General features: G+C 44.0%; 1 protein-coding gene across 8 annotated transcripts in view; it reads right to left on the bottom strand.

The window, feature by feature from the left end:
- Positions 1-22,122, bottom strand: part of pcdh7b (protocadherin 7b) — an 85,248-nt gene that overhangs the window by 34,651 nt on the left and 28,475 nt on the right. For 2 of the 8 annotated variants that reach the window (XM_086059877.1, XM_086059881.1), the window contains exon 2: positions 5,183-5,402. The exons of 2 other annotated variants lie outside the window; for them this stretch is intronic. In XM_086059877.1, the coding sequence (XP_085916003.1) occupies positions 5,183-5,402 (220 nt within the window). Of the gene's footprint in view, positions 1-2,049; positions 2,821-5,182; positions 5,403-22,122 lie in introns of those variants that run through there. 4 more of the 8 variants (XM_086059878.1, XM_086059883.1, XM_086059882.1 and 1 more) reach the window with 3 other exon arrangements.

The raw sequence follows: 22,122 nt of genomic DNA, 5'->3' as shown, positions 1-22,122 counted from the left end.
GTTCTTAATCTTACAGCTCATTCACATTCACTCACAACAAAATACTAGGATGCCACCCATACACAAAAAGATGATGTTGGTGGGAGGGAAACCACCAAAATGCTACACCTGTTATGCGCTATAGCCACGGCAATGCGAGCTGGAGAAAAAGGGGACGACAATTATTTGAGTCTGAGCCAGACTTCTGCTTGACTGCATATAAGCATGACTGCAGGCCCTCATTAAATACACAATCATGTCTCGTGCCGCCATGACAAACTTTTTCTTTTTTTTTTCCTGTGTGTGAGTTGTGTCGCAACTCAAAAATCACTCGGCGATTGAACAGATTTGACCATGTATTCGAAACAAAGGAAGCGTAGAGTTCATAAATGGTTCTCTCGCTCGCTATTGCATTTGGATTTCTTGGCTTCAACTTGGTGGAGCTACACACTGTATGAGGGAGTCGGAGTTCTATTATTATTATTATTGTTATTATTATTTTGTTAGTTTGTTTGTTTGTTTGTTTTTCTCCTATACTCCACACTGGTATTTCTTGTAAAAGTCGGGTTCTATTATTTATTTATTTATTTATTTATTTTTGCTACATTGAGTTACTGTCCCCAAGAATGCAATAATGGTAGCTAGCATGGTCCAATAAAATGAATGTCCATCCATCCATTTTCTTCACTCACTAGGGTCGCGGGGGCGCTGCAGCCTATCCCAGCTGGCTTCGGGCAATAGGTGGGGTGGGTACACCCTGAACTGGTTGCCAGCCAATCCAGGATAAAATGAATGTAAATATTTAAACTGGAATACTGTATATAAATGGTGTAATTCAAAATGCTCCAGGCTTTCCATCCAGTACTGTTTATCCGCGTTCGTCACTTCCTCTTCTTGCCTCGTGCGCTGATTCGCTCGCCAACAGCCAATCACAGCGATCAAATGCCCCGACGCCGATTCAACATGTCGAATTTCTTGAAAGGGGGATGAGTGTGTGTGCAGTGGGTCCAAAAAATGTTGGATGTCCTCATAACATTAAATGTTGAAGGAATTAACATATAACAGGTGCTCTTCAAATTCGGCGGGCAAAAAAATTATTTTTAATTAAGCGATTAATCGTGATTCATCAAAATTCTAATATGTGATTAATGTGATAAAAAAAGAAATTGACAGCTCTAATATATACATATACTGTATACCTATATAATTTATTCTCATCTGCGGATTTTTCTATGTTATAAATGTGTATTTTATGTTACTTTCCAATCCAAATCTTCTCTTCCCGTGGGACGCATCTTTTCCTCTGGAATATGCCTGTCCACGTTAAGGGATTTCTGTGGTGCACAACGGGGGCTTTATGGCTCACGCGTGCTCGTGTGCAGAGGCAGTGAGAAGGAAACCGGACCTTTGGATGCAACACAAGGGTATGATTTGAATACCTGCCTGCTCCAGCCGAGCAGTGATCAATCACTTCTCTGTCAGCCGCCACTCCCCACTGGCGTCTTATCCGCCGATGCCTCTTTTTCCCCACCTCCTCCACGTCTTCCTCTATTTTTTTTTTTTTGTACATTCATTAATTAATTTTCTCCTTCTATATCGCCTGGGTCTCTCCCACATCCCCGCTGTTCCATCTGCTTTCTGATTTTTCTGTTCTGCCGTGTTAGTCATTCGCTTGGCCGCCATCTCGCCGCCGTCGGGTCCCTCGCCCCGCGTTATCTCACCGGGTCCTCTTGTTCTGCCTATCTTGCTCACTGTCGCCTCGCCTGGGGGGATATCACATAAAGAAATGGGGGGCGGCGAGGAGCAGGTGATGGATAGGAGGCGCATAGTAGAAATCTACAGGCGCAAAAAAAAGGTGCTGAGAGCTGAGGCTCCCTGACTTGTTGTGTGTTTATTGTCTTATAAAAATATTAATGCTAACACAATGTGAAACGCCATAGACGGGGCAAGACAAAAACGAGCATTGATATCGCCACAACAAACAGTCAAGGAAACTGGGATTTGTGGGTAATTTAATGGAAAGCATGTAGTAAATGCATTTCTTGTTTGTTTTTTTGTTTTAAATTGGACCCCAGCTGAGAATAATTTTCTTATCGGTCCTGTTTCTACCCTGATTGCCGTTTTGGCATTCTGGTGTTTCGTGTGCACACATGGGCCGTGACCTTTGGGAGGCGGATGGATAATATGCATGCCTTCTGCTTCCACAACCATCCATCCCACCACCCCGTTTGGGGAAATCAACCCTAAGACCAGCGCTATTGCCGCTCTCGCTCTTGAAATATGAATGGTTTTAATTAAACACACTTTCTTTGCCATCTGGCTCCACTATCGGGCCTGCCTCGTTAGCACACTCACACACACATGCACTCATTATTAACTGGGCTTTGGAAATTGTGAGACAAAACAACAAGGATGTAACGAGGAAGCTCACGCTGCAATAAAAGAAACCAAGATTAAATATTGAAAGTCAAGGTAAAGAAAAGAAGCAGACGTAGCCAGTAGTTTTAATATAAACTGCCCAAATTCCCTACATCAGTTTTTTCCATTGTCATACCAACAACTGCAACATTTGTAATCTCCCAGTAGGGGAAATGCTTGCTCCCCTGTCTGGCAGCCAGTGCAAAAAAAGTGTGGGAGGGATGCTGGGACGAGCTATTACTCTTTTTAGAGGCTGCAATATATTTGCACTCTTCATCCGTCTTGGCAGTCGGCGTGAATGAACTCTCAGTGATGTCCGGGCCAGTAAAAGGTTCTTCTATCTGCAAGTGATCATCCTTAAGGTGCTGCCTCGGCTTGCGGGAGTGTTTTAACGATTTTCTGGCTCCCGGCGACTCGCTTCGCCTGCAAAGTTGTCAGAAAACACACATATGGGCAACCGCCTTCCCCGGGAACGGTAAATTCAATCCTAACAAGTTAAGGTAAAGGGTAACGTGGATTGCACTGACACAAATCTGTGAGTCATCCTGCTGCTTCAAATGGCACAGACCTTGTCATGTGGCCAGCACACTGATGCAAAGGTGGGCGCAAGTCACAAGTTAAGTCTCAAGTGTTGGCCCAAAGTTACTGTGGCAAATATCAAGCTAGTACAGTCACTCCTAAGGCAAGTCAAGCCGTACAAACTCTCTCAGGCACAACATACATGTATACACATATTGTGTTAGTTAACTCTACTAACTCTATTAGCTATTTTAATGGTTCCAAAGGCAAAACACAAACAACTAGCTGCCTGTTAGCCAAGATGTCAAGTTGACTTTCCTCTTTTTGTGTTTTACAGTAACAAATGGGTTTAGATAACACAGTGGTTGTGTCTCTTTTTTTTCAAGTTGCAAATATAGCCAGCTGCCTTTCTCTTTTTCCTAATTTTATCAAAAGCACAATGCTTGAATACAAATGTAATAGCTTTTGGAGCTCCCACCGCATCATGTGTTTCATGATGTGCCCTCTGCAATTAGCATCATAGGATTGAGATGGGTTGGCAGATTTCTATGCACAACACAAGTATATAACTTTTATTTCAAAAACAAAACAAATGGCACAACATCATTGAAATGCACATTTTCAAACGTACAAGCATCATTTTTCAAGTCATGTACTTCATTCAAGTCGAGTCTTTCATAAGTTTTAACCAAGCAAGTCCCGAGCTCTAAAAATTAATTCTGACTCGAGTCCGCCACCTCTGACCTACAGTATAGCGCCGATGGGTGTTCTGATTCCGAAGTTTGACATTGCACCCCTCACTTCGTGATGTTGTTGTTTATTTGGCGATGAAGTCCAAGAGGTTGGGAAAAGCCACCGCCGCGCCTTTGAGCAACGCGGTGATCAATACTGTCGAAGAGTACGAGGCATGTCGCCGGAAGAATTTAATTGGCTGTTTGACTCTCGCTGTTTATGAATATCTGATGGGCGTGGGGGTGAACTCATGAATAAGTGAATGGGCCCAGCTGTGCATCATGATCAAGAAGGCAGCAACATTCCAGATGCCGTACTCTTGAGTCATAGTGAACGTCAACTGACGCCCCTCTTAAGGAGTAGCCACGCATGAGTGAGTGAGCAAAGGTCTTCCTCAAGGATGCTTGAGGATTGTTTTAAGGGATTGGATAGCAGCACCAGGCACAAATTATTTTTCGCCTAATTTATGGAGGCAGGGAAATATGTATCTATTTTGTACACATCTACAAGGTAGACCTATCTGCCCCGCGTCACAATCCCCTACCAGTGCGCATTAAGTCCAGCTTCTCATCTGACGTCAGACATCTTTGGTTTGGGTTGTCTGACTCCCCGTGCATCAAGAGCAACGGTGGGGCAGTTAATCCCGTTATCTTGATTACTCATATTTGTCATAAATTGCTGCCAGCGGGAGATGATCCTGACATCTCAATTCTGATATGAAGAAATTCCCCTTAAAACCTGAACTCTGTTTATAGCTTGATTCCCGGACTTGATACAGGATACAGCCTTATCTGAATGCCGCTTGTAGTTAAGAAGTATGAGCATTGCTTTCACTCACATGTAAGTTGGTCTAATTCATCCTACTTGAGTCACTCACAATCTCACTCAAAGGCTGGAGTCTTTACACAGCAGGTCTATCCCACATTTAGAGACATATTAGCTCTTTCATGCGGGCCTTGAGGCAAACACACAGCAACTGCCAACACAGCTTCTTACCAATTCAAGTAGGGTATTAGCCCCCCGTGGTCGCTCCCCCCATTTCACTTTATTTCGAAGACAAGGCGAGATACAGTGCAGAGACGCAGTTCTTTCGGAATCATCCAAAGCAGCCTCCAGAAAAAGGGGAACGTTAGTCTGAAAAGTTTTGATGTCAGACTTCTGTCAGGCAGCACGGCGTGGCCTCGTGGTTACCACGTGCCCTGGGGCTGACAGGGTGTACCCCGCCGCTTCTCGCTAGGCTCTAGCTCACCTGATACACTAATGAGGACAAATGTAGAAAGTGGATGGATGGATGGATGGATGGATGGATGGATGGTTCAACTACAAGTACTGTTTTGTTTATATGTCAGCACATTTCAGCTAATCCCCTACCCCGTTGCAGCAAGTGGTTAAAAGTTTGTTTTTAAATAATACCCAGACAACCTTACACATCTGTGACTGTCTACCTGCCATCCTGCTTGAACGCTTTGGGCAGTATGTGCATGTATGTGTTCCCTCTATCTTATCTCAATCTCCTTTCAGTGTTTGCCCCTACCATTTTCCAAGTGCTCTGCCTCACCGACACTGCCATCCGGCGTGGTCCTCTCGTAGCTGTCCTCGGGCAGGGGCAGGGCGCCCAGTCGGGGCCCCGATGAACTCTTGCTGCTCGGCGTCTCAGACTCGTCCAGGCCGCTGTCGTAGCAGCTCTGCAGCGATCCCTGCTGGTGAGGATCCTGGGGCTGGCTCACCACCGAGAAGGTCACTCGGCGAAACGGCTACAAGAGAAACCAAATGGCCGGGCGTCACTATAAAAGGGATGCTTACAGGGAGTTCTGTCCTCAGAAGGGAGTTTAGGGTGGACACAAAGCAGACAGGTGTAAGGAGGCTTTTCAGGATGATTCCAAAGAGAGTGAAAGGGGTTTGCCAGTCATATTGTAAGGCTAAAGCTAGCTACTTCAATGTGATTTCGCAAATATTAGCAGTTCCGCATTTGCAACTTTGTTTATTTGCTGATCTATTTTGTTTGCTTTTGCCTCTCTTCAGATGTAGCTATTAAAAGCCTGCGTGGTCTACATTGCCCTTCATTGTGTTATCCAAAGGCAAAAGGGGATTTTAATGCCTTATACCCTTTGGGTAAAATGCTAATGCGCGTGTGTTTCGTCAATTTATGCTAGCCCTATTAAAGTTAGTTTGCTCAATTCCATTATTGATGAGCTTTATGTGAAGGTGGCTCGTAATTGAACTACTGAATACAGTGGTTTATGTAACATGGCTTCATGGTTGCGTACATGCTAGCTGCATGGTTTGCTGCTTTGCTGATAATCCTTTTTCCATGGTCTTACAAACTGTAGTAAATCCATACAAATGGAAACTGATTAGTAGCAGTGCTTTTTTCCCTATCCACCATGAATAGCAGGGGTTCATGTTAATGCCAACCAAGAAGCACAACAAATTGTTCTCCTACAGTAGTTCCCAAAAATGTCATTACTTTTTAACACCCACAAATACATCGATAGGACTCAGCGGACCAGACCTGTAAACATGGCTGCCCCTCAGCCTTGGTGTGGTAGCCCACAGGGGAAAGAATGTTTTTCACTTATTTACTGAAGAACGACGGTGAGTGAACGAGGGCCCCGCGAGTCTTAGCAGCAGTCTGCAGTTTGTGTGGAGGTAAAGATAAGAGCATTCCGATCCGGCGGAGTCTTTGCCAGAGGAGCCGCTGTCGATACATGTTGCTTGATCGAAGGCGTTATTGAGCAGTGTCAGTGAGTTAAGCAGTAAGAGCATTTCATTAAAGTAGAAGCCTCTTTCATTCCCTCCCCCAGACTCGGTCGCTCTCCCTTGCCGACTGTGTATCTCTCAATCCCTGTCGGAGTGCCGCACTGAGGTAACGGCAGAAAGGAGGTGGTGAAAGACATAGATTCAGCGCTGGCTTTGCCGTTATCATAATAAATGGCTCTACAAATGGTCAATGCGGTTCGTAATTAGATGCAAACAACGTCCCAGCTGGCCTCTGTCACTTGGCCCTTGTTGCTTCCTGGCATTCCTAAGTCATTTTTCAATCATTCCCCCGCCCCCTTGGTGTCTTTCTGTTCTGAGGATATTCAATTCCATGAGTTTATTTCCTCTTCATGCTGCCATTGTGTATCCAAATGTGTCAGAGAGTAAAAAATCCAAATTGTCATTCTGAATCTTTGCCCGACTTCTCCCACAAAGCACTGCTGTTTGTCTGTGAACGTGCGTTTATTTAGTTACTTCCACCTAGTTCGCTTTCTCCGGCTGACTGGCGCACGCGGCAATCCTGGCAATAAATCATGTTTCCGTGTAATTACAATCAACACTCAACAAATGAATCGGTATAAATATTCATGCAGATCTCACTCGGATAGCCAAACATTTGTTGTGTAATTAAAACCGTGGACCCAGAAGGAAAACTGCTTCGTGAGTGTAACAACACTTGAGTCGATGTTAAGATGTTAAATGTGGGTTTGTTTATGCACCCAAACCTTTTTTTGTGTGTGAGGTGTTGGTTGTGGATTTGTCCAGTGGAGTGGCACACTGTCCTGGGAAAACAGTTTTCTCAGTGACACAAATGCAATGAATGCTGCCTAATGAATTGGAACCACTCGGGCAGGGAAAAGCGAGAATTAGTATGTGGAAATGAAGCTAGGGGAAATATTTTATTCACCTGAATTTCCTCTTTTATTTGCTGCGCAGTGAGATGGCGGGAGAAAGCTAATTTGTTTGCAGAGCGGCAACGGAGTTCACGCCAGGATTGCCGCCGGCTCTGGATCGGAATCTGCCGTAAGCACCATCTGCACCGTGACCTTTGCGCCGTTCTTTTCTCAAACTTTTCGATCTGTGAAACATTTTGCTCTTCCTTTCCCAGGTTTAAGTCGACAAGTGTTAAATATAGAGTACAGTTATACACTACAGTGCGTATTCACGATAAAGAAATTCACCAATTTTCTGCTATTCCCTGAAAACTCAACCATTATTGATAGAAAATTGGCAATCTTGGCAAAAAATAGAAATTTGAAACAAAACACAACAGTTTACTTTTACAACTGATTGTGGCCTGATGTTGTGAAGTTGGCTGCTCTCATCTAGGATGTCCAAGTTGTGCTTGTAACACTTAGCAAAAAAATCAACCAAGCGTCAGTTTGAATCTTGAAAAACTCAAGCGTGATTCATCAAAGTCAAGGTATCGTTATATAATCAACCCTCATAATTTTTAGGGTAATTGTAGTTTTTTTGTGATTTGCAGCAGGGTACAGGCCTACTGTAGAATAACTCTAATAAGTAGTTCTATGCCAAAATGTGAGGGGTTTCTTTACTGTTTTTGCGGCGAAGTAGCTAAAAACAAGCTGTCTGTCAGTGTTACGGTAGAAATGGCTGCGGCGGCGCCGCGGACTTGACCCCTTCTCTGTACCCTTTTGGGCCTCGTGCATTTGTTAAGGCTGACCGACAACATGCCCTCCTCCCACCTCCTGGCCTTAAAGTTCACCCATGTGCCAATCAAATCCAGCGAGGGAAGCACTAACACACAAATGCGCAAACACACAGCCAAAAAGTCCAGCTTGTAAAAGGGGAAACCTTTTATTCCCGACCATTACTTTAGATGGCGTTTTACTAGGCTGACCCAGTGGAAAGCTAATAAAAGTCCCTGCGACAAATCACTTTGAGAGACAAGTTTGTTTATGCTAATGGTAATTCAGGAAGTAGTGCGGTGTTGCATGGTGGATATTTTCAACCCGACTAGGATCCGGAATTGATGTTTTGTCTCACTGGAATTCAGAGATGAGAAAAAGATCAAAACCTTATCAAGTTGCTTTGCTTGTATGCCGAAACGCACACATAGCAAAGTGCATGGCTTAACCCCACGCTGAGTCGCATGGCTTTGAATGAATGACTTTCATGACAAGTTAGCACTCGTTTGCTTTATGGTTACCAGATGCTGGGGCCGACTTCTGCATCGGCAGCCTCTGAGGGGGAAGCGTGGAAGGGGTGGTGGGGGGTGTATCTGTGATTGAAAGCCAGCTGCGACGGCCAAGGGTGATTGAGCAAAGCTGCCATCCTTCGAGATGAACAATGCAAACAAAGTCACAGGTACATTTGGAGGCTTAACCCAGCCTATTTTCTGTCTGGGAGGGGGAAGAAAACATGCGGCTTTTCCGACTCAAGTGCGGGTCGAGCCAGTGACAACACAACGCGGCATTCACGCCAATAATGTGCGACCTCTTGGATTTGATTTTCATTTCCTTTGCCCGTGAACTGTCAGCGTGGTTAGCACCTTGTTTGGAATTAGTGTAACACGAACAGCTTAGTTAGAGTCTAGCATTTGGTGGCGGTGTTGTAGCTCCTCCTGTAAATACCTTTAGCAGATGGCAGTAAAGATGAAGGGATAGGGAGAGATGGAAGGAGCAACTCAAAATTTGAGTTGAGTGAGTAAGCGAAAAATCGGCAATCAAGTTTGAAATTAAGAAGCCGTGTTTCATTTTTAATGGGCGAGCAGACGGAGGCCTGGGAAACGCCACCCGAGACGCGAATAGAATGCCAAGTATCCGCATTACACCAGTCAACATGTATCCCAATAGTGACAGATAAACCCGAATGTAATTCCACTCGCGTGAATTCTAACAATCATCAGTGATAGATGAGAGAAATGCCCTCAAGGTGAATGTCCAAAGGGGGTTATCAATTGCAATCTGATCAGGGTGGGCTGAGGTTCTATCCGGTTGCAGTTCAGTTTATTACAGGTCAGCTTAAAAACACAGTAATTGTATTGTCAGAAGAAATACAAATGGTCTATTGTGTAATGTCTCTTAGGTGAGTGACCAAGGGAATTTGAGAAAGGGTGAGTCTTTGGAATGTTAGCAATAAATGCCGCAGCTTCCTCAGAACAGTCTCCCGCCGAGTCAAAAGTATCACATTCTGGCCCGACTGATAGCTTCGCCCAACCCCCGCCCACCATCAAGCCCCGGCTCTCTTCTTAACTTCCTTCCACGTCTCCTCGGTGCGCCAAATCCTCCGCCTCCGCACACACATTCCTCCCGTAAGGAAAGACAGGATGAGGAGATGAAACCGGGGTAGCGACTTCCAAAAAAACACCCAAGACTCCCGCAGAAACGACTTTTGCGAGTTCATCGTTTGAATTTGGTAATACAAAATTGTGTCCTGCTCTACTTAGTCTCAAACAATACATCATTCAATGTCCTTTTACACAGCCAGGCATACAAGGACACTCACAGCTTCTGTTTTTTTTGTTGCGCCTAAAATGCGAACATACCAAAACAGACTGAAGAATAATAGATTAGATTGATGTAGCAACTGCGGAAAGGCTACAAGCAGGAAAGTATCGTTTTCACGTTTTATCAAGTGCTTATTGTTCCAAGTTGAACACTTGGCTCTATTAAATCCTTCCAAGACCATTTCTTCCAACGTCTTAGCTTTCTCAGGTCAAGATTATGACTTTCAAAGGTGAATTGAGGCACAAAGTGTCTCTATTGGGATTTGTTTTTATTCTTCCCAGGACCCCATTTGGATGGCAAAGGGGGAAGTGGGTATTGAAGGGAAAGACGGATTCCAGTTTAGAATAAAAGGGAAATGATGTTTTTTTTCCACGTCCCCCTTCAAGCCTTTTCTTTTCCCACTGTGTTTGGAATGCCTTTGGAAGAGTGCCATGGTTACACTTTCATATTAGCATGCACCGGGTGCTCACAGCCACGGAGACGAGTTGGGTGTTAGGGGGGACAGAAAAAGAAAAGATCACACGGTTACTTTCTTAAAGTCTGCGCTAAACTTTTAATTGCTCTTCAAGAGGCGGATTAGGTCAGTGGTGTAACAGAGATACAATTCTTCAGGGATGCATTTGAACATTACCACAAGCTTAGCCAGAGTGTTTATTGGTTTGATTTGGGTTTTGGTTGGATGGTTTGAGGGGTCTGAGTCCTTAAAGTGACACTTGGTGGTATCCTGTTGCTTTGAGATAGACATGACTCGAGTCAGACTTGAATAGATACTTTTACGACTTGGGACTGCTGCATTCCCCCATTTTGTTTTGTACGTCAACATGAGCTGCACACTTGACGTAGACCGGCACAGAAGTTGGGCCTTGTATGTCTGCGTGTGTCATGCTTTTTTGCCGTTGTCATCTTAACGTGCCAGCCAGCCATCAACTCAGGGCACGAGGGGAGGTATACAGGTGTCATACTCATGGATCCGTCACCGCGTCTGACCAGTGGCCCGCTACTGTCGGGTCGCGGCGAGCCCCAACGTCAACTTGTTGTGACACGGCCCTGGGTGTCAGCAGGGAGCGCGGCGATTGGCCTGGAGTTGATGCAAAGTGGCCCGATGCGACTTTCTGCATTTGGTGTCACAGATGTGAGGAGACACTAACTTGTTTTGCTACATTGAAAATTTTGATGCTGAAAGAACATTAGCACAGAAACATGAACTGTCGGAAGCAGAGGAGGGAGACAATGTTGTGCAGGGATGGGTAAACTTGAGTGCAAAGGGTCACGTTTTTTGTTTTTTTTTAAACAGATGGGCCCCCAAAAAATTAAATACATATGATTGATTTATTCCCAAAAATAATCATAGAAATTCATTGTCATGTTTTATTTCTCATCAATTATTAAATAACTAAACACATTTTTAATACATTTTTTAACTTGGTAAAGTTGTATTTAAAATGGTTTCTTTGACATTTTTAACAATTAATAATAACAATAAATCAATCAAATAATTGATAAATGAGATAATGAGTAAATAAAATCATCAAACCGTTCTGTAAATATATATATGTGACCCCAGGGAACATGTTTTTTGGTTTGTTTTTTGCCATACTAGAAAGTGTAATTACACATCCACTGCTGTAGGTGGAGTGGAACTCTTATTGTCAGAGTGTGCACAAGGAGTATTAGCTCCTCTGCAGAGGTGTACGTACAGCAATTTTGTAGACAAATTATACTTTTATTTACTTTAATTTTATTTGATCAATTGTCCCAGGTTTGGGGTTATTATATTTTTCTTACTGGGGTACACCAACAAAAAAATAATTGAGAAGCACTGGTACTCGCCTATCCCAAGTATTTACAAAATACTTACTTCATTAATACTATACTAATACTACTATTATTAATAGTAATAATTACCAATTTTGTAATGTGATGAATACCCCCCCCCACTTTTTAGGGCAAAGAAAGCCAAATTAATGCAATATCTATTAGACTCTTGATAATGGGAATGCTCTGAAGGCCAGATTAAAAAAAAAAAAAAACTAGGGAAGACCATGGGCTGTGGGCCACACTTTGCCCACCCCTGGTTTATATGATATCAACTTTATTTACCCTCCTCAGTCACCATGAGATTACGGCTGCCATCCAATAGGAAACGAAGATGGATTGGCGTAGGATGGAGCACACATTCAACTCCTCATCTTAACAAAAACACCCATTATTCCCTCACGCCATCATTTCCTTTGCCAAGTGTTCTTATCGTTCCACACACACACACACACTCGCGTAACAGCTTCCATCCACCACATGCCTGCTTATGATGCATACAATGAGGAAAACAAAAGATTAAAATCACTGTTTCTCCAATCTTTATTTAGCAGAGGCGCATGTTTTCCATGAGAAAAATCTTGCGGCATACCATCATGAAAAAATTCAAAAAAAAATTATGTTTACTAAAAAAAATTATGTTCTCATCTCAATTTACTCACTAATGTTTTTAGTGGAATATCTGGGCCTATTATTCTGTTGTATGAATGGAAACAGGTTCATTGTATATTCTGCCATCTCATGGAAGAACATTAATTTGTTCTGCCTGTCACTATAAATCGCTGGCATAGATAGATGAACAAATATAAGATTATTTGTTGACTTTTTCAAACCAATTAAGTGTAAGTGGATAATGCGATGGGGAACTTAAGTAGTTCAGTTTAAATACAGTAGGTGAAGATGGGTGGGGTGGAAAAAGCCCGAGGCAAATGAAGGAAAGGAGAAATGATGATTACTTTGCTGGCTTATGCAAAACATAATAACTTCTACTTACACGTCTGACAGGCCACTAAAGTTTGCGTCGGTGATATTTTCCCCACGCCACATTTTTCCCCGTCATGTCCCGCCATCCCTCTATCCGCATTCATCATCACAACTCTTATCTCGCAACTTCCCATCTTTGTCACTCTTGCCTGTTTCCACCCCCTCTGCCCAAGCCTCACTATCATAGGCATGATCAGGCAAGGTCAAAACCTCCCCAACGCTTGATAGATGAAAACGGAAATAAGATGAAGGTACACTTTTAAATAATGGCGACAGGCAGAGATTTAGAAGCAAGGGGGAAGCTGCTAATAGTGCCGACCAAATGAATGCTAAAATGTTTCAGTGTGTTTGGCTCCGAAAATGTTATTTTACTACGTCTGTCGGCATGACAACGCTATCATTTACAAGGTGTATGATATAAGTGGCAAGAAGCGATATGCAGACGTCTTACAATCCTATCTCCACCATCTCCACCGGCTCCGAGGGAGCCGGATCAGTGTGTTCCAGAAGATGGGCGAAGAAGGGATAAAGGGCCCCCATGCCTCGTGAGGCATCAAAGACACAGAGTCTATCAAGCCGTCACATCAGTGTGCGATGATGGCGATATGCGTGCTAATCCGCATGTAAAATGTTCCTCCCCTCCGAGGCACTTGGCTAACAGTTCCGCTTGATTCGTTCCCACCGACTTGTGAAAAGAAAACGTCGCGCTTAAGCTTTCATTTTTTTGGCATCGGCCTTATTAGATCTCATTACTCATTACTTGTTGACTGGACGGCCATTTTGGGGACTGCTTAATGGGAGATTGGATAAGGCGTCGTCGAGTTGTTGTGGTCCCTCGGCGCGTCGCCACTCTCAACACTTTGCGGGGGCCACGGAACGCAATTAGTGGTGACACTTGTTTATTCCCGCCTGCCATTATACACAATAAGTCAAAATAATGTGGAATAACACTGCGGGATTGCAAAAACAAACAAAGTTGTCACTGAATAGCACGGAGGGGTCATTTTTCGCTCTCGCAAATCCTGCCAAGATGGATCCATTTCTATAGCGCTTGTCCTCATTAGGGTCACAGGTGAGCTGGACTCCCTGGACTGATCACCAACCAGTCGCAGATATCAACAATTTAGAGTCTTTAGTGAGAGACGTGCAAAGCGCTGGCCAGAATAAAGAATAGGTTCCCCTAATCTGAGGTTATACGAAGTCAACCCCTCATAATGAGTGTACACCTGTGTCAGCGCACCGGGAGCACTTTTTCCTCATGTGCATGCGCACCCGTCACCTTAGCAACAGCTGCTATCCGAGGAATACTCGATTCATCAGTGAAGGTGAGCGGGCCACCAGATGGAACAGCTCTGGTTCCACAAACTACGCTCCTCCCCAAACCCCCCCGCTCTGTCAAACAGACCCCCTCCTGCGAGTCTAGGCAGGTGGCTGCACCTCACCGTTGGCGGAACGCTCCCTTAACTGGCACAGTGAACCCTAGCCTATTTGCTGACCCACCAGTTGATAATCACAGTTTAAAAGAGCTGGTCGACAACCGAGCCTGAAAGGATGTAGTCGGGCTCCAGATCGGTATGATTATTGATGCTTGTACCTGACTACTTTTGCTAACCTGAACATACAGTCGAGTTGCTCCTTGGTGTTGATATTGAATGTCGTGGGTGTGACTGCAAGACAGTTATTGATTTCAGGTGACATCGGGGTTGACACATAATAGTGACAAGTACAGAGAACTCAAGTATCTTTAAATGTGGAATCAATATGGAGGCATGGAGTCACGTTTGCCGGTATGCCGCGCCCTTCATGAAATCTTCAGTGACAACAGACTCTCCAGTTTCCTTCTCAATCTTGCTGGGACAGCAACAAAGGTCATCTAGACGCAAGGCTATAGAGGCTAAAACACATTTATTCTGAACTTGCTTTTTTTTCAGTACCTTCAAGAGTTTTTTCAGGTACTGTATATGTACTTTGAGTTTTTATTTTTCTGATGATTTTATGTTCTGTACTTTGTCAAAATATGCTCTTTAATTTTTCATCCTCCACTGATGACAAATGTTAGAACAGTGGTTCTTAACCTGGGTTCAATCGAACCCCAGGGGTTTGGTGACTCAGTCTCAGGGGTTCGGCAGAGGTCAAGTCACACCTGACTCAAATGATTCGTGATGATACGCCCCGCTTGGCCATCATTGGCTGCAGATTATGTGGCATCACTTGGTTTATCTATGCTACTGGGAATTTGGTGTGCTCAGTACTCGACTTGTGACTGTTGTGATGGTACGTCGTATAATTTCCTTAGTATTGTAATCCCTTCATACTGTCAAGCAAAAAAAAAAAGTGGTTCAGATGAAAATGTGCAGTGGGAATTCACATGTATAACGGAACATATGGTGTTCCACAGGGTTCAGTTCTGGGGCCTCTGCTGTTTTCATTGGATCTGCTGCACCTGGGTTCCATCATTGAGAAAACAGCGGTGGTTGATGCAGTATAAAGCGCTCTATAAATGTAAAGTTTAGTTGCGTGATGGGAGTCAGCGTCCTAACTGCGTGATTTGCAAGTTGAGCGATGGTAGTACAGTACAACTAGCTATCTAATGAAACTAAAGCAACACTGCTGCATGGAGATGGAGAAAAACACACTGAATTGGAAACTGGTTGGGTTCACAACCTCCGATAAACTTAAGGACCACTGTGTTAGAAAGTATTTGTAAGTATCTAGTCTCATGAGCACTTTTGTCCCATCGAGGGCATCATTAAATTTTTCTTGATATCCTCCAAACAAATCCAGGCGGGGCTATCTCCAACATGTCTTTGCTGCTGTACACTCGGTCTTCCATCCCCATTTGTGACATTGTGTCTGAACCAAACGAAATAGCGCAGCATGCCTCCACACTAATGGCCGCTCCCCATCGGGCTGGCTGAATTTCCCCTCAGTTTAAATTGAGGGGTTGCCGGGGTCATGCCGAGGAAGCCCACTGTAGTTGATATGACACTGAGCCTAAAGCACTGATTATATGTAGCCCGCTTTTCAGTGCTTGAAGGAAAATTGGCTGTGCTCTCTTGACCACATTATTAAGCATTTAGAGCATTAAGCAAAAGCTACAATTTCTGCCTGCTCTCGTCTTAAAGACATCTTGTATGCTAAAGTGTGAATGTCTTTCATCAGAGAGAAAAGCAGGTCAAGCGTGGCTGACAAATCAATGGGCTACAGGTAATGAAGTGAGTGGTGGAATTCTGCACGCTGGCAAGCGTTCCCAAAGGACCAAATATTGTCGAGGTGGCTCTCAGGTGTTCACACATACTGACAGTCGCTCCAAAATTGGGTATTTTCCTTCACTTGTGAGCAAAGTTAGCAAAGGCCTGATTATCAGATGTCTTCAAAAGATTGAAATTTGCAATTATCCTAATGTTACAGTGTCTCCACTTGAATATTACATCGTAACGGAGCCCTTCCTCCCAAACCCCTTCAGATGTCATCGTCACCGTTAGCGACTTTGTTGTTTTTCCTCCTCGTGTTTCCATTTCATGTCTGTCTGTCTGTCAGGAATATCGCTACATGCAAGTCATCCATCACACTCACTTCCACTCCCCAATTCTGCCGTCTCCTGCTCTGCTTATCTCAATGCTTTGGAGCTGAGGCGTAATACTAACAAGGAAAGCGAAAGAGATGAATGGCTTGTTGGGTCGTAAATCCACGCGATAAGGTTAGCGGTACGTTTCACATTACGGTTTTATGCCACATAAGACCTTGGTGGAGCTGGTATCTGCCGTGCGCACTCCTGAGTAAATGCCCCTGTCGCTCTTCCTTCGCGCCGCTAACGAGGTCTATTTAATTCTCACATTCCTTTACATGACCCTTTCAACCCGAGGCGTGCTGGGTTGCAGCCATCGCTCTGTTCCATTACCGTAGATCTCAACCAGAGTGTCACAATCTTGTTAAAATTTGATCAGGTTCTGGATTCTCACATCTGTAGGTCACACGCTGGGCTCCGGCAAATAGCAAATCAAACAGGGGACCTGGGCTCGCTTCTTCAATTCTCTTTCCCCCCCTCCTTTTTTTTCAAAGAGAATTAACAAGTTGAAAATTAATTTGCGCGCTCGCTGCGGAGAGCAGCAGGCGAAGGAGGTCCAAGAGGAAGGGTGGGGATGGGGAGCGATGGAGATAGCGAGAGACCGCCGGAATCCACATGAATAAAATAGGATTTCCGTTTGAACGTATTGCACTGCAAAATGAAGATATGCTGGCTCGAGGTTCTCTTTGGTCTTGGACAAATTCCTCATTTAGGAAACTGACACTGCTGCTGAGTTAAAATAAAAAAGCGCATGAACACCACTTAATGTGTATTTGCCTTATGACTCGTTGTTCCTTTTTGTTTGTGCTCCCGAAGGGACATCTGGGCAAGGCTCATCACGTGTTGTGCGTGGGTCTTAAGTCCACGCACGGATTCTGAGGGTTTACCCTAGATACGGAATCTGAACTGGATTAACAATGCAAGATCTTTGCAAGTGACCCTGCCTGTTCCTCTTGGCTTAGCGCTGGCTTTGCTGTGATCTGCAAAGTGAAAACAATGTAAAAATTGTCGGATCATAAAACAAACACCGTAAACCAATTAATGTACTCTAATTTATTATGATTGCCTTCTACTGGGATCCTTTGGTTGTTTAGTTTATGTAAAGATTGGCTACTCACCCTCCCTATTGAATTTTGTTGAGTTCCTTTCTATTAAACAGGTCATGAATCATTCATTTAAATCATTTTTTTCTATCTGTTGATGACGATGGTACGGTTGCTTTATTTGTCACCACTTTGGCCCTCTTTTGGGCAAGCGAGGTTTAGAATCCCTTTGTGATTTACTGACGGATGTGCACACAGCAGCAGCTTTGGGATTGCTTTGGAACGTTTTCAAGGGATCTCTGTCCCTTTATCGGCTTAGGCGAGCTAATACATAAACAGAAATTTGGCCAGCTCCTTCAACAATGCACAGTGCTGCCATCAGAGGTATGTTAAATGCTTTTCAACGAGTACAGTCGAAAAGTCATAAATCAGAGTTACTGGTTTGGGACCAGTGATCATTCCCATTGACCACCCACAATCGAGCCTGTAGCTCCACCCCCCCCCCCCCCCCTTCCCCCTACTGTAAGTGTGCTTCCAGTCAACACGTATTGATCCGTTACTTGTAAGACAAATGAGATGTAGAGGGTAACAGTGGAGTGGTTAGAAATAATGCTCAAATTTGACTATGAAAAACAATTCTCTTTGGCACAGGCATGTCCCTGCTGGGCTAATTTAAGCAGGAAACCAACACGGGCAGCCCAGTAATCTGGCAAAATAAAATAAAAACACAATGTTCCCCAATGCTACCACCCACCATACCACGTCGCGGCCAGAATCATCTCTTGGGATTAAAACCTAAAGATCAACAGAGTGTGTCCTTTTTTTCCGGTAAAATACAGGTGTCCAAAAGATGAACGGCTGATGATAGGATCTGTGCATCGGGGGCGCTTTGACTCGGGCCCAGTCGACCCAAAAAAAAAAAAAAAGCCGCGGCTTGTCAGTCACGCATTAGCCGCCGAGGCGAAGGAGGAGGAGACCAATGCTGAATGCTCATTAGCGGCTGTGAAATCAGATCCCCCAAAGCTCCTCTCACGGGCTTTCAGTTAGAGATGCTTTTCATTTTGCAGCCTTTCTGTTTTCCCACAAAAAAAAAGGAATATTTGCTCTTGCAGGGAAGGATTCACTGTGGTAAAATAGTTCAACTCCCTCCAAAATATGCAAATGCTTTGCATCTCATCTGTTTTATTTTTCTTGTTCATTTTAAAAAGGTAATCTCACAAACACACACACACTCGGAAATTCATTTTGGCGCACAATCGCACGGCGCCCACTCAGCGAGGACAAAAAAAAAAAAACATGACGCAAGCTCATTTCGCCGCGTTCTACGGACGACTGACGCGGCGCCTAAACGGATATGACACGGAGAAGCGGGCGGCCGCGCGTTTGGATTGCAGCTGGTTTCCGAATCCGTCCGCATCAATCTTGAAACGAGCATGTCGCAACGCATTTGTCAAGTGGGAGATTTGAAAAGCAGATTTTTTTGGGGGCCGTGCTTGGAATCGCTCCATTTATCCTCATTCAGAATCAGATTTTTAGGGGCCTCATCATGCCCCTAAATGAACCAATATTTGTTAAAGCGCGCATCCTGTTTTTCTCAATCACAACCTCCCAAAACTGACTGGGACGTTACAAAAAATTTGTGACAATACTGTAACTCATCAACACAAACTTTTTGTGGACATGTGTGATGAGTCAAGCCTGAAAGGACCCATTCGGCAGCCATTTTGGGGCTTCCAAGGACATGAGTAACATGACTGAACTAACAAGAACGTCTCAAGGACCCATGCTATAAATCGAATAGTCTGAAATGGTAATTTGGGAGCCAAATTGCATGAAAAAAAAGGTCTGGAAAGATAGAAAATAGAACAAATCGGTTCCATTATTAATTTCACCAATTGGCACAATCTGATCATGTGGATAGAGCACATCCTTTTTGACGATCATGAAAAAGACAGTGCCCGTTCATCACCATTTCTTTTTCTGCCTTCTTTGTATTCCACTTGGGCGACGCAGCTGTCAGTCAGAGCTTGACCACAATTTCAAAACGTCCTCCCACTCGTGGGTCCGCTTGATGGCTTTTGTGAGTCACCGGCTCCAAGCAATTCCTGGAGTGATCCGAGAGGAACAAATTGGACTACAAATGCCAGATCTTATTAATCATAGTTTTTGTTGGATTATGACATACAGCGGTACTTTGACTTTGAGTTTAATTTGTTTTTTTGTTGCTCGTAACATAAATCACATGTATCTCAAATCAACTTTCACCATTGAGATGAATGGAAACGTCATTCATGTCATTCCAGCTCACCTATAATCAACAATTATTTAATGCGATATCAATGCTGCGTTTGCTGGCCTCGTCTATGGCATTTCACATTGTATTAGTATTAAGATCTTCGTTAGACAAAGTTATGTGGTATGCTTTAACACACAACATGTACAGTAATTCTTGTTATGTTTAGTTCGAGAGAAAACAATTAGTAGCAAGCCCACTTTTATCAACATTTGACTTCTCGGCACTTAATTTCTTAGGATCCATGGTTTGAAAAAAGCTCTCGTGTAAGTCAATCTTACACTGCAACTTGCTTGTAACTCAATTTATTTTATTTTTTTTGGCCACTTGTGATTTTACGTACCACTGTAATCTTGAGATTCCAAGGTGCTTTTCAGATTAGATTCCCGACATAACCCCGCACACTGCGCTACTCCTTTCTCCCTCCCGCTTGGTGGTGTGTATCAACTCGAGGGTTGACCGCGGATGGCGCCTCAATCTGCTCGCTGTTTGATCTCAGCACGGCGGCGCCAAAAGAACAAACAACAAAATCGCGCAAGGATTTTGCATACAAGAGCGACGGCAAAGAGATACAAAGCAAACAAATATGCGTGCCAACCCGTGTGAAGCATTCCGGGCTGTGTAATTAAGCAACATTCATAATACATGAACAGAGGGAAGAGGGAGGGTAAGGGAGGTTGGCTGGTAAAAGCGCGACGCGCTGTCATTGATCATAAGTGCAAAGTGTGTTTTCATCACGTGGGCCGTGCTATGTCCAAGTGTGTGTGTGATGGAAGGCGGAGAGCCTGTGGCAGGTAGAAAATGGCCCGGGCCTTTTCATTTGACACCGCTGCGCCTTCAAACAAACTACCCCGGGCCCCCATAATCCATTCAAGGTAGCGAGCAATTTTCATTATTGACTGGTGAGAAACACAAGCAGAGGGGGGGAGGAGAGAGCGCGGGATGGGAAAACAAAAAGAGTAGCATGGCTGAGTGGAGAGAGATTGAAAATAGTGGCGAGGGTAAGAGTGGAGGAGATAGTGACGGCAGCTATTGGTAAGAGGGAAGGTTGAGTAGAGGAGAGAAAATGGATTGCAAATAGAGGCAAGGAGGGTGGATCCGGAACCACAGAGGAGATGGAGAAGAGGATGCGTGTGGAGTGAAAAGGCAAGGAAGATTCAAGAGGATTTGGACCTTCAATCACTTGATATGTTCTCATGGGTCAGCAGATGTTTTAATTGGTGGATGAAAAATACCAAAGTGCAACATGATGGGATATTGCTAGTTACTCCTTTTGTCAATTGACATGAAATTGGGTAGACATGTCTGTCATAACTGCACGTAGCAAAAAGTCTTAAGGACCCATGCTGGAAAATAAACAGTAAGGCGGCCATTTTTGTTTAAAGCAGCCATTCCATGAAAAGAGGCCGGGAAAGTTAACGAAAAAATGATGGGCCCCCTGTCTCCAAGTTCACTGATCAACACCAAATTAGGTGAACATGTATGTCATAGACACATGCAATGGCCTCACAGATGCATGCTGGAAAAACAATAGGAGTGCAGCCATTTTGATTTGAAGCAGCCATTTCTGGGCCTATTTCCATGAAAAAGAATGTTGGAAAAAAATGGACCCCTCATTACCAGTTTGACCAGTCAACACAGAATTCGGTGGACATGTCAGTCATGACAAGTTGAACAAAAAAGTATCTGAGGACCCATGCACAAAATCTAACTGGAATGGGGCCACGTTGGTTTGAAGCAGCCATTTTATGGCCAATTTCCATGAAAAAGAGGCCTGGAAAGTGTGGGGGAAAAAATCACCAATTTCACAGGATCAACAGGAAATTGGGTCGACATGTCTGCCGTAAGATGCCACACAGAAAATTCTCAGGACCAATGTTGAAAAGAGAACTGGAAGGCAGGCATTTTGGTTTGAAGCAGACATGCATGTTAGGTTTTTGGTTGTATTTGTAGTCAACTTTGGCTAGTAAAAGCAAATGAAGATAATGGAGAGGACTTTTGCATCTGGAGTGCGAAGAGAGGCTAATAAAAATGGCATATTGGTGGATGATGGAGAAAAAGCAATGGAACTTTACTGCCACTTGTCAATTTGTCGTCCTCCAATATCATACTTTAGAGATTTGTCAGGAATATTGACAGTGCATTTTGGGACAGGCTCATTGAAATGCAGCTCAGCAAAGCGCAGAGGAAGAAGCCGAGTGAGAAGCAGACAGATAAATAGAGAGGGAGGATGGGTTTGGGGCGGCGAAAGTTGTTAATGCTCCGAAGAAATCCCTCCACCCAGTTACAAGGAAATCACACCCATTTGCGTCGTCTAACCTCCTACCAACTGCGTGAAACCTTTGTGGGGTTTTTTTTTTGGGGGGGGGGGGGTTGATGATCAAGGCAGTGGATAGAAGTTCAAAAATCAAAAGTAAGTAACAATAAATAGTCCAAGTCAAGTGATGCAATTCCTCACCCGCTGTGTTTGAATCCTCTAGCATTTGGGTGAGGCAGTTGAACAATCGGTATATTGACTTCTGCCATGCTGTGAAACGCTAG

This window comes from Leptonotus elevatus, chromosome 17 (genome assembly GCF_054856555.1).
Source record: "Leptonotus elevatus isolate MCC_2025b chromosome 17, RoL_Lele_1.0, whole genome shotgun sequence".
In the NCBI taxonomy this organism is placed as follows: domain Eukaryota; kingdom Metazoa; phylum Chordata; class Actinopteri; order Syngnathiformes; family Syngnathidae; genus Leptonotus; species Leptonotus elevatus.
The sequence above is the reverse complement of the archived record's forward strand: the minus strand, read 5'-3'. Positions and strand labels throughout refer to the sequence as shown.